A 20,284-nucleotide genomic window follows, 5' to 3' on the forward strand; every position below is an offset into this window, starting at 1 on the left:
AGATAGCCTTTCAGTGGTATGTTTGTGGTTTGTTTTCGTTTGTTTTGCGCAAAAAGGGTTATCTGCGTTAACCGTCCCTAATTTAGCAGTGTAAGACTAGAGGGAAGACAGCTCGTTATCATTACCCACAGCCAACTCTTGGGTTACTCTTTTACAAGTGAATAGTGGGATTCACCTTTACGTTATAACATCCCGACGGCTGAAAGGGCGAGTATGTTTAGTGTGACAGAGATTCGAACCCGCGTCTCTCGGATAACGAGTCTAGCGCCCTAACCACCTGACCATGTCGGGCTTATATTTGTGGACTTCAAACGCTAAAAATTGGGTTTCGATATCCGTTGTAGACACAGCACAGACAGCCCATTGTGGAGCCTTTTACTTAACTACAAAAAAACAAGCAATAATATGAAATGCTCAGTTGTCACTTATGCTTACTAATCTGTTGCCCTGGTGAAGATAAGTCTATCTGTCCAAGCGCTGGCGTTTATCAAATGTTTCTGAAAATGATTTCCTAATTTTTTTATCCTACGTGTGTAGGATATATATTTTTATATATTATGTGTATTAATACCTACAGCCTCCCAAAAAGCAAATAGGAAAAAAAATGAGAATACAAATAGACTGTCTGCATGAAGTCATGCGCAAATGGTCGCTGTGTCTAAATATTGGTATTGCGCGATAAAGACCACAAAACAATTGTTTGTTTGTTGTTAAGCGTGAAGATACGTAATGAGCTAATCAGTGCTGCCTCCGTAGGAATCTAAACCCTATTTTTAACTTTATAAACCTTCCGATTTACTCCTGAACCACCAAAGGGAGGGGTATAAATTACAGAACAAAACAATTATTTATCTTTTCATATTCTCTGGTTGCGATAATGTCAGTGTAGAGCGAGTTTCAGATGCAAGACTAGGCCTAGTGGTTGGAAGTATTACATTTATAAAGGCAGACTTTGTATCTTTGTATTTCAGTAAGTTTTGTTTACATAATTGCTTACATTAGTATTAATGATAATTAAGTAGTAGATAATGAATACAAAAAAGTCTCAATGAAATCATATACCTTTATTGTGGGAAACAGGAACAAAGAAGGTGTTTAGATTCCAGATGAATGTAAAGGTCAGTTTTTGTTGGTTTTTTTTTTTACATGGAAATTAAAATAAAGATGAAACTATAATAAATAGATTAACAACTGGACACTATGAAATAAAGAAAAGTCTAGATTTAGTTAACAAACGCACAGATAGAAGATGTGAGAGTTAAAGGATATATCGTAGGCGGGAAATTCTAAAACATTTTGTGGATAATTGATTTAAACCACAAGAGGTCATTTACAGCCACCTATTGAACCTAGCGATTACTCATTGACCTCGCTCGTCCTCAAATTTTCTAATTGGACGATCTCGTGACAATGTTGTTAATTACAGGGACACTTTTGAGGCTTAACTATTTGTCTTTTGTACCATGGCCTCAGCAAGGTTAACGAGTAATCTCCAGGTCACTTGTAGTACCATTATGTGTAGTAAATATGGTGGCAATGCAATTTCACTAATTTTTATAAAATCGTTTTTACGCTTGCTGGACGCTCAAACCAACAGAAAGAACTCTTCATTCTGTAGAAACAGACAGCCACTTCTGTTGCATGAGTATCCCAATATCATTAGAAGTTATCTTCACAGCATGGGCTACAATGGTCATGTACCTAGACAAAAGTGTCTTTTCATTCCAAGCACTATTATAAGGCAACAGTAATTGGCATCACAGATGACATAATTATCTTCTATCATTTGTGACACTATATAAATATATATATACATTTGTGATAAGTCCATATTTACTCAGTTATTGGACAGTGGACATAACACTGATGATTATCCTCCCAGGAAATTTCACTGATTCCCCTGCAACCTAAAGAATATGTGGTGGTATTTCTTCCATGATGGGGGTGGTGGTATTTGTGTAACTTGGTAATCATATTTCAAGGTATGGGAAAACATAATCATTTTTGTTCAACGTGTTACAATTCTCGAGTGAAGATTTCTACATGTCAGTGATCCTGATTGCTATCAAACTATCATTCGAAGAACAGTAAACTGTTACACTCCCATGGTCAATCACAGGATACAAACTTACTGAGCATTTAGGGTCTAGCTTTAACTGGTCCACACAAAAACGTTTGTGATCCAAATTTGATCATCCATACGAAAGTGCCTCAAATAATCAACTTTGTAAAAACTGTGGTTCATAATTCCACATTCCCAAATTTTAAATATGGTAAATACGATACGCAACTATGTTTCTGCCTTAAATATTGCAAAGAACAGATCTACTAAATATTGGTGGTAAACTTATACTATTTGCTTCATGCCTGTTTACTTGGGGCAGCCTACCTTATGTTGGTGGCTATTTACCTGTTAGTGTATACTGTCAACATGTATACACACTTACATGTCTGCTCTTCTGTACATTTAACACTTTCTTTCTGTTTTCTTTTGAAGGCCAGTTTCAATCTACAAGTTTCTGTGTTGCTTTATTATTTAGCCAATATTTTTATGACACAAGTTGAAACACAAGCAATCAACACAGCATTACATCCACCATTATACTGGTACGGATATGTAGACGACACGATTGCGGGATTCACATCTACAGAACACACACTTAATTTTTTCAATCACATTAACTCTATACATCTCAACATTAACTTCACATGTGAACAGGAAGAAAGCAATCAAATATCATTTCTTAACCTCAAAATTGCAAAAACCGATACACAATGTAAAACAGGAATCCACCGAAAAATCACCCGAACTGGAATATACATTCCTTGGGACTCAGCACATGAAACAAAACAAAAACTCAACATACCGAGAAACCAAATAAACACAGCCATAAAACTATGCTCACCGAATAAAATTAACTACGAATTAGACAAAATAAAACAATACTTCATCAACATCAACAAGTTTCCTCCACAAACCGTTATAAACATTATACACACACACCTAGACAGAAAGCAAAATCATCCAACAAAAGTAAATATACCCCACGAATTAAAAAATCACGAAACAATATACTGCTGTATACCATATATTCCCGGCATCAGCAGAAAAATAACCAACATTTGGCAAAAACTAGTGACAAAATATAACATTCCAGTTAATACCAAATTTATTCAAAAACCAGACACAAAACTAAGGTCTATACTATATAAAAATTACACTGACAAACACAACACAACATTATTTATAAAATATAATGTGATAACTGCCACAACTCCTATATTGGAGAAACAAGTAGAAAAATGGAAACCAGTTTCAAAAAACACAAAAGTCACCTTCACACGTTTTCGAACACTGCATATCAAATAAGCACAACATAACCATAGAAAAGACCAAATACTAAATAAAGAAACAAACATAAACAAACGCAAAATTAAAGAAGCCTTACTTATACAACAACTCAAGCCCAAAATATACCAATACAAAGAAACATCTTTATACCTATATTAATAAATATAATCTAACATCTAAGCACGCCCTCTATATTCCTACATTGAATTACACAACAGCCTTCAAACACGTGGTCAGCTATCGGTCAGTAACCCTGACCCTTTCTTTCTTTGTAAACCTGACAACGACCGAAGAATGTCGAAACGTTGTTCGCTCCTCTATTAGTGCTTTCTCTATTCATACCAGCCATTTTTAAACATATAATGAACTCTTTCATTATTCAGGCACCTCTGTTATCAAACGTAATATTACTTGAGGTTATTTGTTGCTTGATATTGTATCATTTCTTTATTCGAAAGATTCACCTTTTTAAATCAAATATCATTCAATTTTTCAACCTATTGGGTCAAACATTCCAGATAAATCATAATCTGGTATTTTTGTTTTGGTGAAGTTGTGTCCTCGATTTAGTTTTTGTTTAGTCAATCAGCCAAGTGTTTTTAAGTTTTTATAACAAATTCAAAATATACTGAAAATGTTCACATTTTTGTTCCTGTATTGTTTCAGTCATGACGTCTTTTCTGACGAGATATTTTACAAAAACTAGTTTGCCATTGACATAGACTGATTTTTAATTCGTAGATTAAAACCAAGAAACACGAGTAATACTGTATTGTGATTATAGATGGCAATATTAAGATGACAAAACAAGGGACGTTGCTGTAAACTATAAGTTTCTCAATAATAAATTGCAAATAAATCAAACGCGTTTGTTGTCTGAAACTGTCACCCATTTCTCAAATTGTGATTTGGATAATGGAATAATATTACTGAGACAAGAAACAATGCAAGTCTCACCTGACTTATATCCTAGTTGTGATTGGGTAATGAAGAAACATAATTCTATGACAGAAACAAATCTTACGATATTGTTGTACTTTCTTAAAACGTTTTATTTATTGCTTAATAATCTGAGTACTCAACATGTTTCTCTAGAGAATTATTATTGCTTGGATAATTTCAACAAATTCAACTGATATTATTCATTTCTAGAACGTATTAACCAAGAAACCAATTCTAGTTTCTGTATTTTGATTCGATTACATCTAATTTCGAGGTATTACAGGCCAATAATAGCTTTTCTTATATATTACATTATTACTCCCCTGAACGAGTTTACTTATGAACTTACCTTGATTAACGTCAACCCTCTCTCGTTCAGGACGTAACCTCCTAATTTATTTAGAATATTCTTGAACACTTCACTAACATGGATGCTTAGAGCTGCAGAGAAAAGATTCATTTCAATTGAATTTCATTAGACATGCAAAGACAGGACTTTGAAATAAAAAAACAGTATTAATAAAACATCATGAATAGTGTTACGTCAATCATTACAAATATCAGAAATTAGTCGATTGAACTATTGTAAAATGTGATAATATTTGAGTATTAGGCATATTTATAATATAAAAAGGATAATTTAAGAGGTTTTTCAAGTTCTATTTTATTGTTAAGCCTAAAATTACAAATAAATTTTAGAACATTTATGTTAATAAGGTGAATAATCCTTGCAATTTAGTAGAGTAGCTTTTTCGGAAGTTATCGAATATGGGTTTTATTGAACGAAACTTGCACAGACATTATTAACTAAATACATTAAAATTATATCATGTTTTAGCTTTTTTATGATATTGATGTTTACAACATGGAAAAAATAAACTTTTGTTTCAGAATGTTGCATAAAGCTTCAGAAAAAACAACAACATATATTTAGCTATCCTTAATTTTAAAGTGGGAGGGCAACTTGCTGGTGGACAATAAAATTTTGCATTTCGTATATATAAAATAATATTATATTAACCTTATCAAGCATTATACATGTCTTTGCGTTTTCTTACAGCAAAGCCACATCAGGCTGTCTGCTGAGTCCACCGAGGGGATTCAACCCCCTTGATTTTAGCGTTGTAAATCCCTCGGAACAAGAAAAGCGAGAAAGTTTGTATCTTTGTATGTAGTTGAGCACAAGTATACAAACTTGATTACCCTTGTTCTGCTCACCACGAGTATCGAACCCAAATTTCAGTGTTTTAAGCCGTCTAAATTAATACCATGCTACCGTGGGAGTCAAAATATTGAAATATTGGAAGAAACGATAATACCAAATACAAATAAAGAATAACATATTCTAAAAAAATAAAACATTAATTAAGCTTGTAAAGCAAAACTTTTTAGAATATTCTAAAACATTCAATAAAAATTGTCTTCTTCTTACTTGCAAACATGGGGCCGGGCATGGCCTGGTGGTTAAGACGCTCGACTCGTAATCTGACGGTCGCGGGTTCGAATCCCCGTCGCACCAAATATGCTCGCCCTTTTACCCCTGGAGGCATTATAATGTGACGATCAATCTCACTATTCGTTGATAAAAGAGTAGCTCAACACTTGGCGGTGATAAATAGCTGCCTTCCCTCTAGTCTTACACCGCTAAATTAGGGACAGCTAGCGCAGATAGCCCTCGTGTAGCTTTGCGCGAAATTCAAAACAAACCAAAACCAAAATATGCAAACATTAATTTCAATAATTCAGGAAACGGTATCACATTGGTACTTCTTCCCCTAAATATTTGATTATTTCAGTCTTTAAGGTTACTTCGTTACAGATATCACACTTGTTAACTTAGCAAAATGTTTCAGATTGAAATAACCTAAATATCTAATTGTCTTACACTTTAAGGTTACTTCGGTTCTCTAGTAATTGTTATAAAAGCCAAATAACAAAATTGGTTTCAGAATTTCCTGGTTTTAGAGCATTCTAGTGGTTTGTGATTACTCTTGAAAAAATAAAACAAAATATTAATACATTAAAAACCTTAAAGATTGATATATCTCGTCCTCCTGTACTTACAGAAAATGGAAACAATATTAGTTCATTCACACTTCTTGTAAAGCACGTGACATCACAAATTATCAGCAGCTTTTTGGTTTGTTTTGAATTTCGCGAAAAGGGCTATTTGCGCTAGCTGTCCCTAGCTTAGTGGTGTAAGACTAGAGGGAAGGCAACTAGTCATCACCACTGACCGCTAACCCTTGGGCTACTCTTTTTCCAACGAATAGTGGGTTTGACCGTTAAATTATAACATCCCCACAATTGAAAGGGCGAGCATGTTTCGTGTGACAGAGATTCAAACCCGCTACCCTCAGATTACGAGTTGAGTGCCTTAATCACCTGGCCATGCCGGGCATTTTTGTGAAGTAACTTATTTATATTATTTATTTGTTCATCAAATTTATTACTCTATTATACTAGTTTGAATTTTTATTTTGAGTAATATCTCAAGTAAATAATTAATTTTTCCTTATAATACATTATTGTATAATTGCAAGAACGACACCTGCACATTTACTAATTATATAGACAACAAAATTATTTTGTAATTTTGAATACCTAACAGATTTATATTCTATTTTTTCTCAGAATATTTCATAGCCCTCTCCTGTAATATCTGATATATTTATGTTACCACTTTTCTCGTATTATCAGCTGATTTTCTTTTGTTACATCTGGATTACATAAACTATCTTTGACACACTTTTTGCCTCGCAATTTTTTTTATTACATTTACCCAATAACAACTCCAATAACTGGTATTTAATAACTGACCTAAAAATAATAAAGAAAGTAAGTTTTACCTTCCCCCGTCGATTCCATACGGGAGGCTGTATTTACCGTATCACCAAACAAACAGTATCTCGGCATTTTCAGTCCAACGACTCCAGCTACACATGGCCCTGGAAATGATGAAAATATGTCCTACAAAGCTCAAGAGTGATCAATATTTGCAGAGTTAAAATATTGCTAAGTTCTGTCTTTAAAAAAGCAACAATGATACTAAACCTTACCATTACAGGTTAAAGGAATGACAATGATAATAAACATTTCCTATACAAGTTAAAGGAATGACAATGATACTAAACCTTACCTATACAGGTTAAAGGAATGACAATGATACTAAGCCTTACCTATACAGGTTAAAGGAATGACAATAATACTAAACCTTACCTATACAGGTTAAAGGAATGACAATGATACTAAACATTTCCTATACAGGTTAAAGGAATGACAATGATACTAAGACAATAATACTAAACCTTACCTATACAGGTTAAAGGAATGACAATGATACTAAACCTATACATGTTAAAGGAATGACAATGATACTAAACCTTACCTATACAGGTTAAAGGAATGACAATGATACTAAGACAATAATACTAAACCTTACCTATACAGATACTAAACCTTACCTATACTTAAAGGAATGACAATGATACTAAGCCTTACCTATACAGGTTAAAGGAATGACAATGACATGTTAAAGGAATGACAATGATACTAAACCTTACCTATACAGGTTAAAGGAATGACAATGATACTAAGCCTTACCTATACAGGTTAAAGGAATGACAATAATACTAAACCTTACCTATACAGGTTAAAGGAATGACAATGATACTAAGCCTTACCTATACAGGTTAAAGGAATGACAATGATACTAAGCCTTACCTATACAGGTTAAAGGAATGACAATGATACTAAACCTTACCTATACATGTTAAAGGAATGACAATTATACTAAACCTTACCTATACAGGTTAAAGGAATGACAATGATACTAAGCCTTACCTATACAGGTTAAAGGAATGACAATGATACTAAGCCTTACCTATACAGGTTAAAGGAATGACTATACATGTTAATACTAAACCTTACCTATACAGGTTAAAGGAATGACAATGATACTAAACCCAGGTTAAAGGAATGACAATGATACCAATACAGGTTAAAGGAATGCCACGTTCCATTACCAAATTAAAGGAATGACAATGATATGTACCTATAAGGTTAAAGGAATGACGAATCGATATGTAATACAGGTTAAACAGTATTATGTTTTAACTTTTGCTTGGGGAAAGAAGTGTTAGGGTTATTAGTATAAGAAACTAGTTATATGTTAAAACTTGTTGATGTGTCATGGGAAGATGGTGTTAATAAACATTTTTGTTGGATGACAACAAGACACGGTCTTCTGAGTCACGCCCTTCTTGCTATAGGACTATACGTAATGTTTGATCTCTTTGTTTTTGAATTTCACGCAAAGGTACAGGAGGACTATCTGCAATAGCCGTCCATAATTTATTAGTGTAAAACTACGATATAACTAACTTGTTTGTGTAGTACTGAGGATCCCGAACATTAGCATATTATAAATAACCGAGAAAACATTATATGAAATACGGTAAATAACCTGGACAACATCATATCGAATACTGTAAATAACCGAGAAAACATCATATCGTATACTGTAAATAACTTGGACAACATCATATCGTATACTGTAAATAACTTGGACAACATCATATCGTATACTGTAAGTAAACGAGACAACATTATATCAAATACTGTAAATAACCTGGACAATATCATAACGAATACCGTAAATAAACTGGACAACATTATATCAAATACTGTAAATAACCTGGACAACATTATATTTAATATTTTAAATAATTGAGGCAGCATCATATCAAATACTATAAATAACCTGGACAACATAATATTAAATACTGTAAATAACCTGAACAACATCACATCTCAAACTGTATAACTGAGACACCACTACTCCTTATATTGGATACCCGGACAAACCACACGCTACACAAGATATCTTAGACAACACCACATCCTCTACACTGGGTAACCCAGACAACACCGTATACTAAACTATACAGCTCAATATTGCATCTTCTACAATGGATAAGCCAGACAACATCACGTCCTCTGCACTAGCTACCTAGACAACACCAAATCCTCTACAATGGATAAGCTAGACAACATTACATTGTTTACTGGATAAACCAAACAACAATACATCCTCTACTGTGGACTTCACAGCTTGTTGTAGCAGTTTAAACCGAAGAAACTCGGAATGAGTTGGTCTCAGCTGAAATCATCTTCGTCATCCCTCTCACGAGACTTCAAACATGACTGTACTAGTGACGTAAGTCGAGTTTGCCTTGCTTTTAAATCTTATTTGTATTACTTAAAGCATGCAAGTCAATTCAAAATGGCAACTATCTAAGAACGTGTCAGAAGCTGTTGAAATCAAGGAAAGGAAACTACTTTTTGAAATAAGTAATGGATGTTAATTAGTGAATGAAATGTATACTTGCTATAAATCAACTGAAAAATCCTATTGGCTGCGTGAGATGACGAGGTAGTAGGCTTTTATGAATGAAAGTTCACTGGTTTTATATTTTAGTATGATGTTTAACGGAAATGGGTGGTATTGTCACCTTGCCATGAAACTGGAAGAGCATTTATGGTTCCATTAGCTTTCAACTGATTCAGCTCATCCTTAACGAAGAAAGATTCACTATTCAGGTAGACCGTAAAAAATTATGTCACTTTGTGTATCTCTGATTTTAGGTCTGATGGTTTCTAATACACTTCGACAGCGTAAAATGTAACTTTGCAAGCACTATACTGTATATGCAAATGTCGCTTCAGAGGATATTTTTTCTTTCACCATCCAGTTCAAGTGACGAGTTCTGGTATTTACCGAAAGACCTCTTCGACAGTGATTTGTGGAAGAAAAAGACAGGTTTGAAATGCTATTTTACACATCTCTTATTTTTAACCCGTAATGGATAAATGAAGAAGAATGCAGAAAAGCAACATCTAGAGTTAACACAATCTTTAACACACATTTTAGGCCTAACATTTGTCTGATGACTGAGGAATATGACTCAGTGATAAATTAATGTGTTAAATTTTATGCTTATCCTTAAAAAACAATAACAAATAATTAGCTTTCAAACTCTCCACAGGACTAGTTTATGTGTCTGTGAATGAAGGGTGACCATAAATATTTCTAGATACAAAAACTTGGCAAGCACTCAGGCCACAAAGGTAAAACGTAATATAAAAACAAAGAAAACAAGAATTACCGGAATGGATCCCGATCCTCAGTTTGAGTCTCTCTCCTGGTATGTGCCTGATTTCAAAGGACTGAATAGCTCCTAAAAGGTGAAGTGCCATAGAAGCGATTTCTCGTGCATGGCTGTCTCCATTTCTTAGTGGAAGCCCGCTAACCACCATGTAAGCATCTCCAATGGTTTCAACTTTATACACGTCGTAGTTACCAATGATAGAGTCAAAGCAAGTGTACAAATCATTTAATAGGTCAACAACCTGCACGTCACAAACATATGCATTTAATATCATATATATATTTATATAAGAAACTAACTAATTTATTGTAATCAACACAGTAAATTATAGGAAACAAGAGACCGTGAATATGTGATATAACACATTTCTGGATATAATTTAGATTGACCATAGGAATACTCCACCGCTTTTTAATGCATATTTTTGAACTACTTATAAACCAAATTGCTTGTAGGTTAAAAACGTTTTATGTTACAGGTTCGTTTACCAATATACGAGTTACCTCAAAACAAACATTGTGATACCGAATTTAATATCAATACTTATTGTCGCAGTCACCTATATATTTAGCATATAAAATGAAATATTTCACTTCAGTTGTTTGGGTTGTCGTAGGTAAATAACATACAACTACCAATATGATGTAATAAGTGACCGAAATTTTCCAGTTTCAAGGGTTCTTTTCAGGACAAAAAACTGATATAACAAGCGCACTATTGTCCTCAACCTTTTCACATTTAAAGCTTTCGTTAATCATCCACTTCTAGTGATCAGATCAAATCTGATAAACGGTGTACCCCTACTTTTTTATGGGCCCTGTATCTAAAGATAACTCTTCGTACTAAATCATAGGCTGTATTTTATAATCCAATTTTATTTGGTTTTCTTTCTACGTATTCGATGACTTATTAGTTTTAGGTCTGGTTGTTTGAAGTTATTTAATAACGTACAAACACACGTGTAAATTTAGTATACTTATTAAATACTTGTGTTTGTTTTAAAGCAAAGCTATAAGCTATGTTCACCGCGAGAGATCGAAACCTGGATTTTAACATTGTAATTCCGTAAACTTACCGCTGCCCCGTAGAGGAACTCTCATAATAAAAATGCTTCTTTATAATGTGTGCTTGGTTTAACTAATATAAAAACAGATCAATGGCGTTTTAAAATAAATATTATATTTCCTTATATGTCTACCTTTCTTACCTGTAACGGTGTACTGACAGCCGAAAGTTCAGTAAACCCAACTATATCACTGAAATAAATAGTGACACAGTCAAAGCTCTCGGCCTCCACAGGCTCACCTCGTTTTAACTGTTCTGCTACAGGCCTGAAAAAACAACAACAACAACCAACAATACCATAATGAATGTAGAAATAAGGAAAATACATTTTACAACGATATTATATAAAATACAGAGATACCAGAAACGTTAGTGCAAAATAAATAAATGTTCGGTTGAGTTTAGTGCACTATTGTTCAATAGGCTGTTACGTGCCCACAGCGGACATTCAAACTCTAGATTTCAACTTTGCAAGTATTTAATCTGACTGCCGACCCACCGGGATAGGTACATATTTAAAGGCAAACATCATTTGAAAATTTGGAGGCAGCGGAAATAACGTAATAATGTCACATATAACATATAGAAAAAAAGAGATAAATATTACGTAAGAAACGCAGAATTAATAGAAACACATAAAGTATAAAAAGAAACATAAGTAACATATAATTAGCAGTAACACTGAATGTAGAAAAATAGACATTTTTAATGACAGAAACACAGAACGTAGAAAAAGACGTAACTGTTACGTAAAAACACTAGTTATCAGAAAAACAGGGTATGAATGAGACAAATATTACATAAAAAACACAGAATGTAAAATAAGGCAAAAATGTTACATAAAGACCAAAGAACGATGTCATACAGGGTACAGAACCAGAAAAAACAGAACAGTTTTACAAAATAACAAAGGTAAAGAAACACTAGTTAGAATAAAGAGTAAAACGAGGTTTGTCTTAAAGAATGTATCACATGAAACGTGAATGTACAAAGAAAAACATAACCATGAAGAAGAGTAGTTTAGGGTCTTGTACAAACTGACAAAGTAACCATGACCATCAGTTGCCAACTGTATGGTATAAGCTGAGTAAATAAACATGGAAGACAGTGATTTATTGTCTGGTACAAGTTTACTAAGTAACTATGACCACCTGTTGTCAACTGTATGATACAATTTAAGTAAATAACTATTACTACCAGTGGTTAATTGTACGTAGAAACTGAAGAAATAACAATGACAACCGGAGGTTAACCGAGTGATACAAGTTGAGTACATAACCATGACTATTAGTGGTTAACTGTTTAGCACAAGTTGAGTACATAACCATGACTAACACTAGTTAAGTGTGTAGTACAAGTTTAGTACATAACCATAACTATTAGCGGTTAACTGTGTGGTACAAGTTGAGTACATAATCATGATTATTAGTGGTTAACTGTGTAGCACAAATTGAATAAGTAATCACGACTACCAATGGTTAATTTTGACATATAAGCTGACAAAATAACCATGTTTGATAATGATTGATTTTGTGATATAAGCAAAGTAAAAAAAGAAAACGTTTTATACGGAGACGTGATCGACCTCGGTAGAGTATCTTAAACAAATTAGAATGAAGGACAACGTCACGAGTTCTAATATCATTGACTTATTGGTAAGCTGTAGTTGACGTGCTAGTAGTTTTCATATTGTAGAACCAATATACCCTTCCTCACAGCAAGGACAAGTAAACTTATAAACTGCTAATGAGGGCCGTAAAGCTAGTATTTGATCCTTAAATCTGAAGTAAGAATTCCGTTTGGTGTGTTTTTAATTTCGCGCAAAGCTACACAAAGCTATTTGCGCTACCCATCCCTAATTTAGCAGTGTAAGGCTAGAGGACTTTACCAACGAATAGTGGGATTGACCGTCACATTATAGCACCACACGGCTGAAAGAGCGAGCATGTTTGGTGTGACGGGGATTCGAACCCGCAACCTCAGATTACGAGTCGAGTGCTTTAACCACCTAGCCCTTCTGGGCCAAGACTAGAGAGAAGGCAGTTAGTCATCACCATCCACCGCCAACTCTTGGGCTACTCTTTTACCAACGAATAGTTGGATTGATCGTAACATTATAACACTCCCATGGCCATGCCAGACTTCTGAAGTAAGAGATTAGGCGCCAATCAGTTTTAAATAAAAGAGGGTATTCTGATTCACAAGGTGAGACCTGAGAGAAACATAGAATTCGGTAAAAATCTGATAAAGACTATAATATGTAAAATCAAAGGTTCAGAAACAATCTGACAAAATATCATTCTTACATTCTTATACTGTACCGAATATTAGGGGTTCTAATTTCTGGTTAATTAGAGTGATGTTGGGGCAATAAGAATCAAACCGTATTTACGCGTTGACAAATAATCCATCAGTCAGAACAGCAATAAACCTTGTATATTTATCTATGTAGCAACGTTTCGTTACTGGAAGTAACGTTTATTAAATCATGCTTAATAGAAAGTTATTTGACAGCTTGGGAAATCCGGAAAATCAAACATTTTCAAAGACCAAAGAAAAACTAAGGATCTAATTATTTATAGCTGAGAAAATATATATTCGAGAACAGTTTATGGTAATTGTTAAATGAAGAAAACCTGAAACTCATAGCACACTGTCCTCTGGTGGTACAGCGGGAAGTCCATAATGTAGCTTCATGCATCAGACGAACAAAATTTCAACATATTAATAAAAACACAGTGATGAGTTTGAATTAATATGAAATTGTCTGGAAATTTTGTTTGTTTGTTTTGAAATTTGCGCAAAGCTACACGAGGTCTACCTGCTCTTACCTTCCCTAATTTAGCAGTGTAAGACTAGAGGGAGGGCAGCTAGTCATCACCACCCACCGTGACTCTTTTATCAACGAATAATGGGATTGACCGTCACATTATAACGCCCCCACAGCTGAAAGGGCGACGGCATGTTTGGTGCGACGGGGATTCGAACCCGCGACCCTCAGATTACGAGTCGAACGCCTTAACACACTTGGCTTTGCCGGGCCCTTGTCTGGAGAAAGATAGCGCTCAGGAAAACAATAATTAAGCGTCAAATAATTAGTTAGTTTGAATAAATTATGTCCTATAACTAGAGCAATGGTTTCCAAACCTGGGGTCGTGAGAGGCTCTGGCTGGAAAAACATCATGTAAGGAAATAAAAACTGAATTGGCAGCTGAAATAGATTTTTGAGCAAATGGAGTTGCGCAGATTCAAGATTCCTGAAAAGGTTCGACAATAAAAAGTAACAAACCGTTGATTTATTGTTGTTGAGTGTAAAACTACATAATGGGCTGTCTGTGCTGTGCCTACCACGGATATGAAAACCTGCTTTTTAGCATTTACATTCTTTATACATACTTGAACAACTGAAGTAGGATAAAAGATTCCATCTAAAATTTGTATTTACTTCTACAGTGGAACCCAGCATGGCCAGGTGATTAAGGCACTCGACTCGTAATCTGAGGGTCGCGGGTTCGAATCCCCGTCACACCAAACATGCTCGTCCTTTCAGCTGTGGGGGCGTTATAACGTGACGGTCAATCCCATTATTCGTTAGTAAAAGAGTAGCCCAAGAGTTGGCGGTGGGTGGTGATGACTAGCTTCCTTCCCTCTAGTTTTACACTGCTAAATTAGGGACGGCTAGCGCAGATAACACTCGTGTAGCTATGCGCGAAATTCAAACCAAACCAAACAACGGTCTACAGTGGATGTTATCGTTAAATAACTTATTTAATGATATCATAATTTATTTCGAACAATTCGCATGAAGCCATACGGCCATGTGAAAAAATGAGGACATCCTATAAAAGCCTGTGTATTTTTGTAACATTTTTGGATATATAGATATTTAATCTCAATTTCAACAATACTGAGAGATGATAGGAATATAACTAAACAATTAAAACTGAAGAAAAGACTTTTCAAGATCTTCTGCAAATGTAATTCTACAAAAATGCATATTCTACCTGAGGAAAAAGTTAGGATACTCTACCCTCTAATAGCTAGTGTTATCCCCTTTGGCTGAAATAACTGCAGTGAGACGCTTCTTGTAGTCATCTGTCTCTGACATCGGTCTGAAGAAAGTTTGCCTCACTCCTCAATGCAGAATTCTGTCAGCTGTAAGATGTTTGAAGGGTTTCTTGCATGTACAGCCCGTTTCAAGTCACCCCACAGCATCTCAATGGGATTAAGATCTGGGCTTTGACTCGGCCATTCCAGGACTCTCCATTCTGAGTTTTCAGCCAGTCCTTGGTGGGTTTACTGGCATGTTTTGGGTCATTGTCGTGTTGCAGGGTCCAGTTCCGCTTCAGTTTTAATTGTCGTACAGATGGTCTCACATGATCCTCAAGCACCTCATGATACACAGTAGAATTCATGGTGGATTCTATGATTGTGAGCTGTCCAGGTCTTGCTGCAACAAAGCAGCCCCAAACAATGACACTTCCACCTCCATGCTTCACAGTTGGTATGAGGTTCTTCTCCTGGAATGCTGTATTTGGTTTATGCTAAACATGTCCTCTGTTCTGGTGTCCAAATAATTTAATTTTGGACTCATCTGTCCAAAAAACATTATTCCAGAAATCCCGGTCTTTGTCTACATTCTCTCTGGCAAACTTCAGTCTGGCCTTGATGTTTCTCTTAGAGAGCAAAGGTTTCCTCCTTGCACACCTCCCATGCAAGTTAAACTTGTGCAGTCTCTTTCTGATTGTAGAGGCATGCACTTTCACATCAACAGTAGTCAGAGCCTGCTGTAGGTTCCATGATGAATGTTAGGGTTTTGGAGACCTCTTTTAGCATCTTACGGTCTGTTCTCGGGGTGAACTTGCTTGGACGACCAGACTTGGGCATGTTGGCAGTTGTTTTGAAAGCCCTCCACTTGTTGACTATTTTCCGGACAGTGGAATGGCTGATTTTAAAAGTTCTTGGGATCTTTTTAAATCCCTAACCAGACTAATAAGCTGCTACAATTTTCTTTCTGAAGGCCTCAGACAGCTCTTTTGCTCTCACCATGAATTATCTTTATATATGGAACAAAAGTTATTAAAGTAGCTAGAAAGGTTGTTTAAGAGTTGATTAGTCAAAAATATTTGATTGTATTTAAGACTTCTTCCTTCCATTGTAATACCATTCCTTTTTTGCTGATAATGAACCTCCACCCATTGATAGCTTAATCCCTTAACCCTTATTTTCAATAGTAGAGAATAAAAAATATATCTACTATTAAAAACTGGAAGGTAAATGTTTATGGTGTTAAAACAGTCAGGAGCACACCAAAATAAATGTCTGAGATTTAAATAGGGCAAGCCTCATCAAAATGCTGAGTAACGATCTTCTAACCATGTGCACCTGGTGTGATACACCTGTGTGTGAGTTGAGCCATTTTAAGTGGGAATAAATGTGGGGGTGTCCTAACTTTTTCCTCAGTTAGAATATGCATTTTTGTAGAATTACATTTACAGAAGATCTTGAAAAGTCTTTTCTTCAGTTTTAATTCTTTAGTTATATTCCTGTAATCTCTCAGTATTGTTAAAATTGAGATTAAATATCTATATATCCAAAAATGTTACAAAAATACACAGGCTTTCATAGGGTTTTTCCTCAGTTAGAATATGCATTTTTGTAGAATTACATTTACAGAAGATCTTGAAAAGTCTTTTCTTCAGTTTTAATTCTTTAGTTATATTCCTGTAATCTCTCAGTATTGTTAAAATTGAGATTAAATATCTATATATCCAAAATGTTACAAAAATACACAGGCTTTCATAGGGTTTTCCTCAGTTAGAATATGCATTTTGTAGAATTACATTTACAGAAGATCTTGAAAAGTCTTTTCTTCAGTTTTAATTCTTTAGTTATATTCCTGTAATCTCTCAGTATTGTTAAAATTGAGATTAAATATCTATATATCCAAAAATGTTACAAAAATACACAGGCTTTCATAGGGTGTCCTAACTTTTTCACATGACTGTATAATATGATGCAAAAAAATCTTCAATCTCTACAAGAAAAACTAATGTTTTTATTAATGAGTCCTTGACGTTATTTGGTCCATCAATACTTACTTTGGTAACATCCGCAGGAGTAAATTTTCTGTTTTTTTCTTCTCTTCCACTAGCTGATTGGTTCTTTCTTGAACGAGACCTTCTAGATTGTAGGCGTACTTTTCCATGATTGCAATCATGTTGTCAAAAATGTTGTTTTTACTGAGAATCAAGTGTAAAAAAATCCAAATGACACGTATAATAAATATTCACTATATGAGTAAAATAACACGTTAGGAAAGAGGTAACAAGTTCACCGTTTTAATAAGTTCAGTTTAATAAGATTGAAAGAAATTGAAAATTTAAAAAGAATGACGTTTGTTGCACAAAAAAATATTGTAGTCCAGTAATGTTTCTCATATAGAAATTTCCATGCAAGGAAAAGTATATATCTGACGTTTGAAACTGAAATGTAATAAAAAAGATCTTTGTTAATCCTAAGAAGGTTGTTATTTATTAATCATGTAATTATAATGTTAACTAATCACACAAGAGAGAAACAATCCTTCTGTCTGATCCGAAAGAAGAATGAACTACTCCGTTGAATGATATAGAAAGTCGACTGATCGTCTGACATCGTTGTGGAAGGTATGAACATTGTTTGTTTGGTGTGGTGTATGTAGTTTCTAGTTATTGCTATTGGTTCGTAAGAGTACGTGTGGTTAGATCACACAAGTACTGAGATCTCGGTTTACAACTTCTAACTTCTCTGTACTTAATAACAAAGAAACATGTATCAGGAGTGCACCAACATCATCTACGAGGTAACCTGCAAGAAATCGTAGGTAAGAGATCCCTAGGTTAAAGGTACAGAACGTGGACTATATGGTCAGGGGAGAGACCCCTAGGTTTCAGGTATAGAACGTGGAATAAACGATCAGAACAGAGATCCCCAGGTTCCAAGTATAGAACGTAAACTGTACGGTCAGGGGATAGAGAGATCCCCAGGTTACAGGTATAGAACGTGAACTGTATGGTCAGGAGAGAAAGATCCCTAGGTTCCAGGTATAGAACGTGGACTATACGGTCAGGAGAGAGAGAGATCTCTAGATTACAAGAGTAAAACGTGGAATATACGGTCAGGAGAGAGACCCCCTGGTGCCAGGTATAGAACGTGAACTATACGGTCAGGAGAGAGAGAGATCCCTAGGTTCCAGGTATAGAACGTGAACTGTACGGTCAGAGGAGAGAGAGATCCCTACGTTACAGGTATAGAATGTGGACTATAGGGTCAAGAGAGAGAGATATCTCTAGGTTCAAGGTGTAAAACGTGGACTATATGGTCGGGAGAGAGAGATATCTCTAGGTTACAAGAGTAGAACGTGGACTATACGGTCAGGAGAGAGACCCCCTGGTTACAGGTATAGAACATGGGCTATACGGTCATGGGAGAGAGAGAGATCCATACGTTACAGGCACTATACGGTCAGGAGAGAGAGATATCCCCAGGTTGTACGTAAAGAATCTGGACTAAATGGTTAGGACAGAGACCCGCAGGTTACAGGTATAGAACGTCGGCTAATGTTTAAAGAGTGGTCAGAGAGAAGGCAGCCAGTCATCAGAACCCGATGCCATAAAGGCTTTGTTCGGCTATTTGAATCGGATGATGGAATTGACTGTTACTCTTATAAGGTATTCACAGTTGAATGTGGCAGCGACATCGTGGCACGAACCTTGGACCATGTGATGCGCAGTTCCATATTACCAGCTACTCAGAATTCAGCTATTAATGATGAATAAGCTTTGAAAATGTTACACTTTCTTCAGTTTCATTAATGAAGCTTGCATTTCTCCAGGTCACAAATTAAGACCAGTCACACTTTTTACTCAACAAATTCAAAGGGTAACTTAGTCCTAAAAGTATCTGTCATTTCTAAAATATCTGCAAATAAATCTAAATGCTGCTTGAGTCAAACGTGAGGCTTCATCACGTTTGACTATTTAACTTGCACATCGTGAGAATGACAGAGAACATTTCATCCAGAAATTAGGAATAAATGTTACAGTACTTAAATAGAAATGATAAATTTTAGTAAAATTCTTTACAATTTTATAGCGGATTTACAATGCTAAAAATAGTGGGATTGACCATCACACTATAACGTCCCCACCGCTGAAAGGGCGAGCAAGTTTGGTGCGACGGGGATTCGAACCTGTGAGCCTCGGATTACGGGTCTAGCGCCCTAACCACCTGGCTATGAGGGGCCGTTTGCTATAAGAAAACACACACACACACACACACACAAGTTTGTATAACGTAACATAAGTATTGTCTACTAACAAAATGAGTCGTGGCAAAACTGAACTGGCAAAAATACGAAAGAAATGTGAAAACAGGATCGTTTTATCAGTTACTTTTCAAACCGAAAACGTAAATTATTTATCAAAAAAACATTTCAAGCTAAACGAAGCAGCGCAGATCGCCCTCTAGTAGCTTTGCGCGAAATTCAAAATAAACGAAACTAATAGAAGCAATACCCCTAGCGGTTAATTTTGAAGTGAACGAATGTTACATTTTTAGAAGCTGATTTACAAATTTAGACAAGTGTTTTAAAAGCTAGTTTTTAAATAGTAACCACTACAGAATTTTACTTATTTTGAAAGCTCGTGCAAAAGTTTATTTCTGTAAAAACTGGTTCGAGAACAATACGTGTTATTTATTAAACATGTTTATC

General features: G+C 35.1%; 1 protein-coding gene across 1 annotated transcript in view; it reads right to left on the reverse strand.

Annotated features, from left to right (window-relative positions):
• The window catches only part of LOC143237633 (guanylate cyclase 32E-like), a 129,713-nt gene that overhangs the window by 53,453 nt on the left and 55,976 nt on the right, over positions 1-20,284 (reverse strand). The window contains exons 16-20 of the mRNA XM_076477099.1: positions 17,631-17,771; positions 11,672-11,795; positions 10,462-10,705; positions 7,144-7,242; positions 4,644-4,735 (exon numbers count right to left, since the gene is read on the reverse strand). Of these exons, the coding sequence (XP_076333214.1) occupies positions 4,644-4,735; positions 7,144-7,242; positions 10,462-10,705; positions 11,672-11,795; positions 17,631-17,771 (700 nt within the window). The remainder of the gene's footprint in view (positions 1-4,643; positions 4,736-7,143; positions 7,243-10,461; positions 10,706-11,671; positions 11,796-17,630; positions 17,772-20,284) is intronic.

The sequence above is a fragment of the Tachypleus tridentatus genome, chromosome 13, assembly GCF_004210375.1.
Source record: "Tachypleus tridentatus isolate NWPU-2018 chromosome 13, ASM421037v1, whole genome shotgun sequence".
In the NCBI taxonomy this organism is placed as follows: domain Eukaryota; kingdom Metazoa; phylum Arthropoda; class Merostomata; order Xiphosura; family Limulidae; genus Tachypleus; species Tachypleus tridentatus.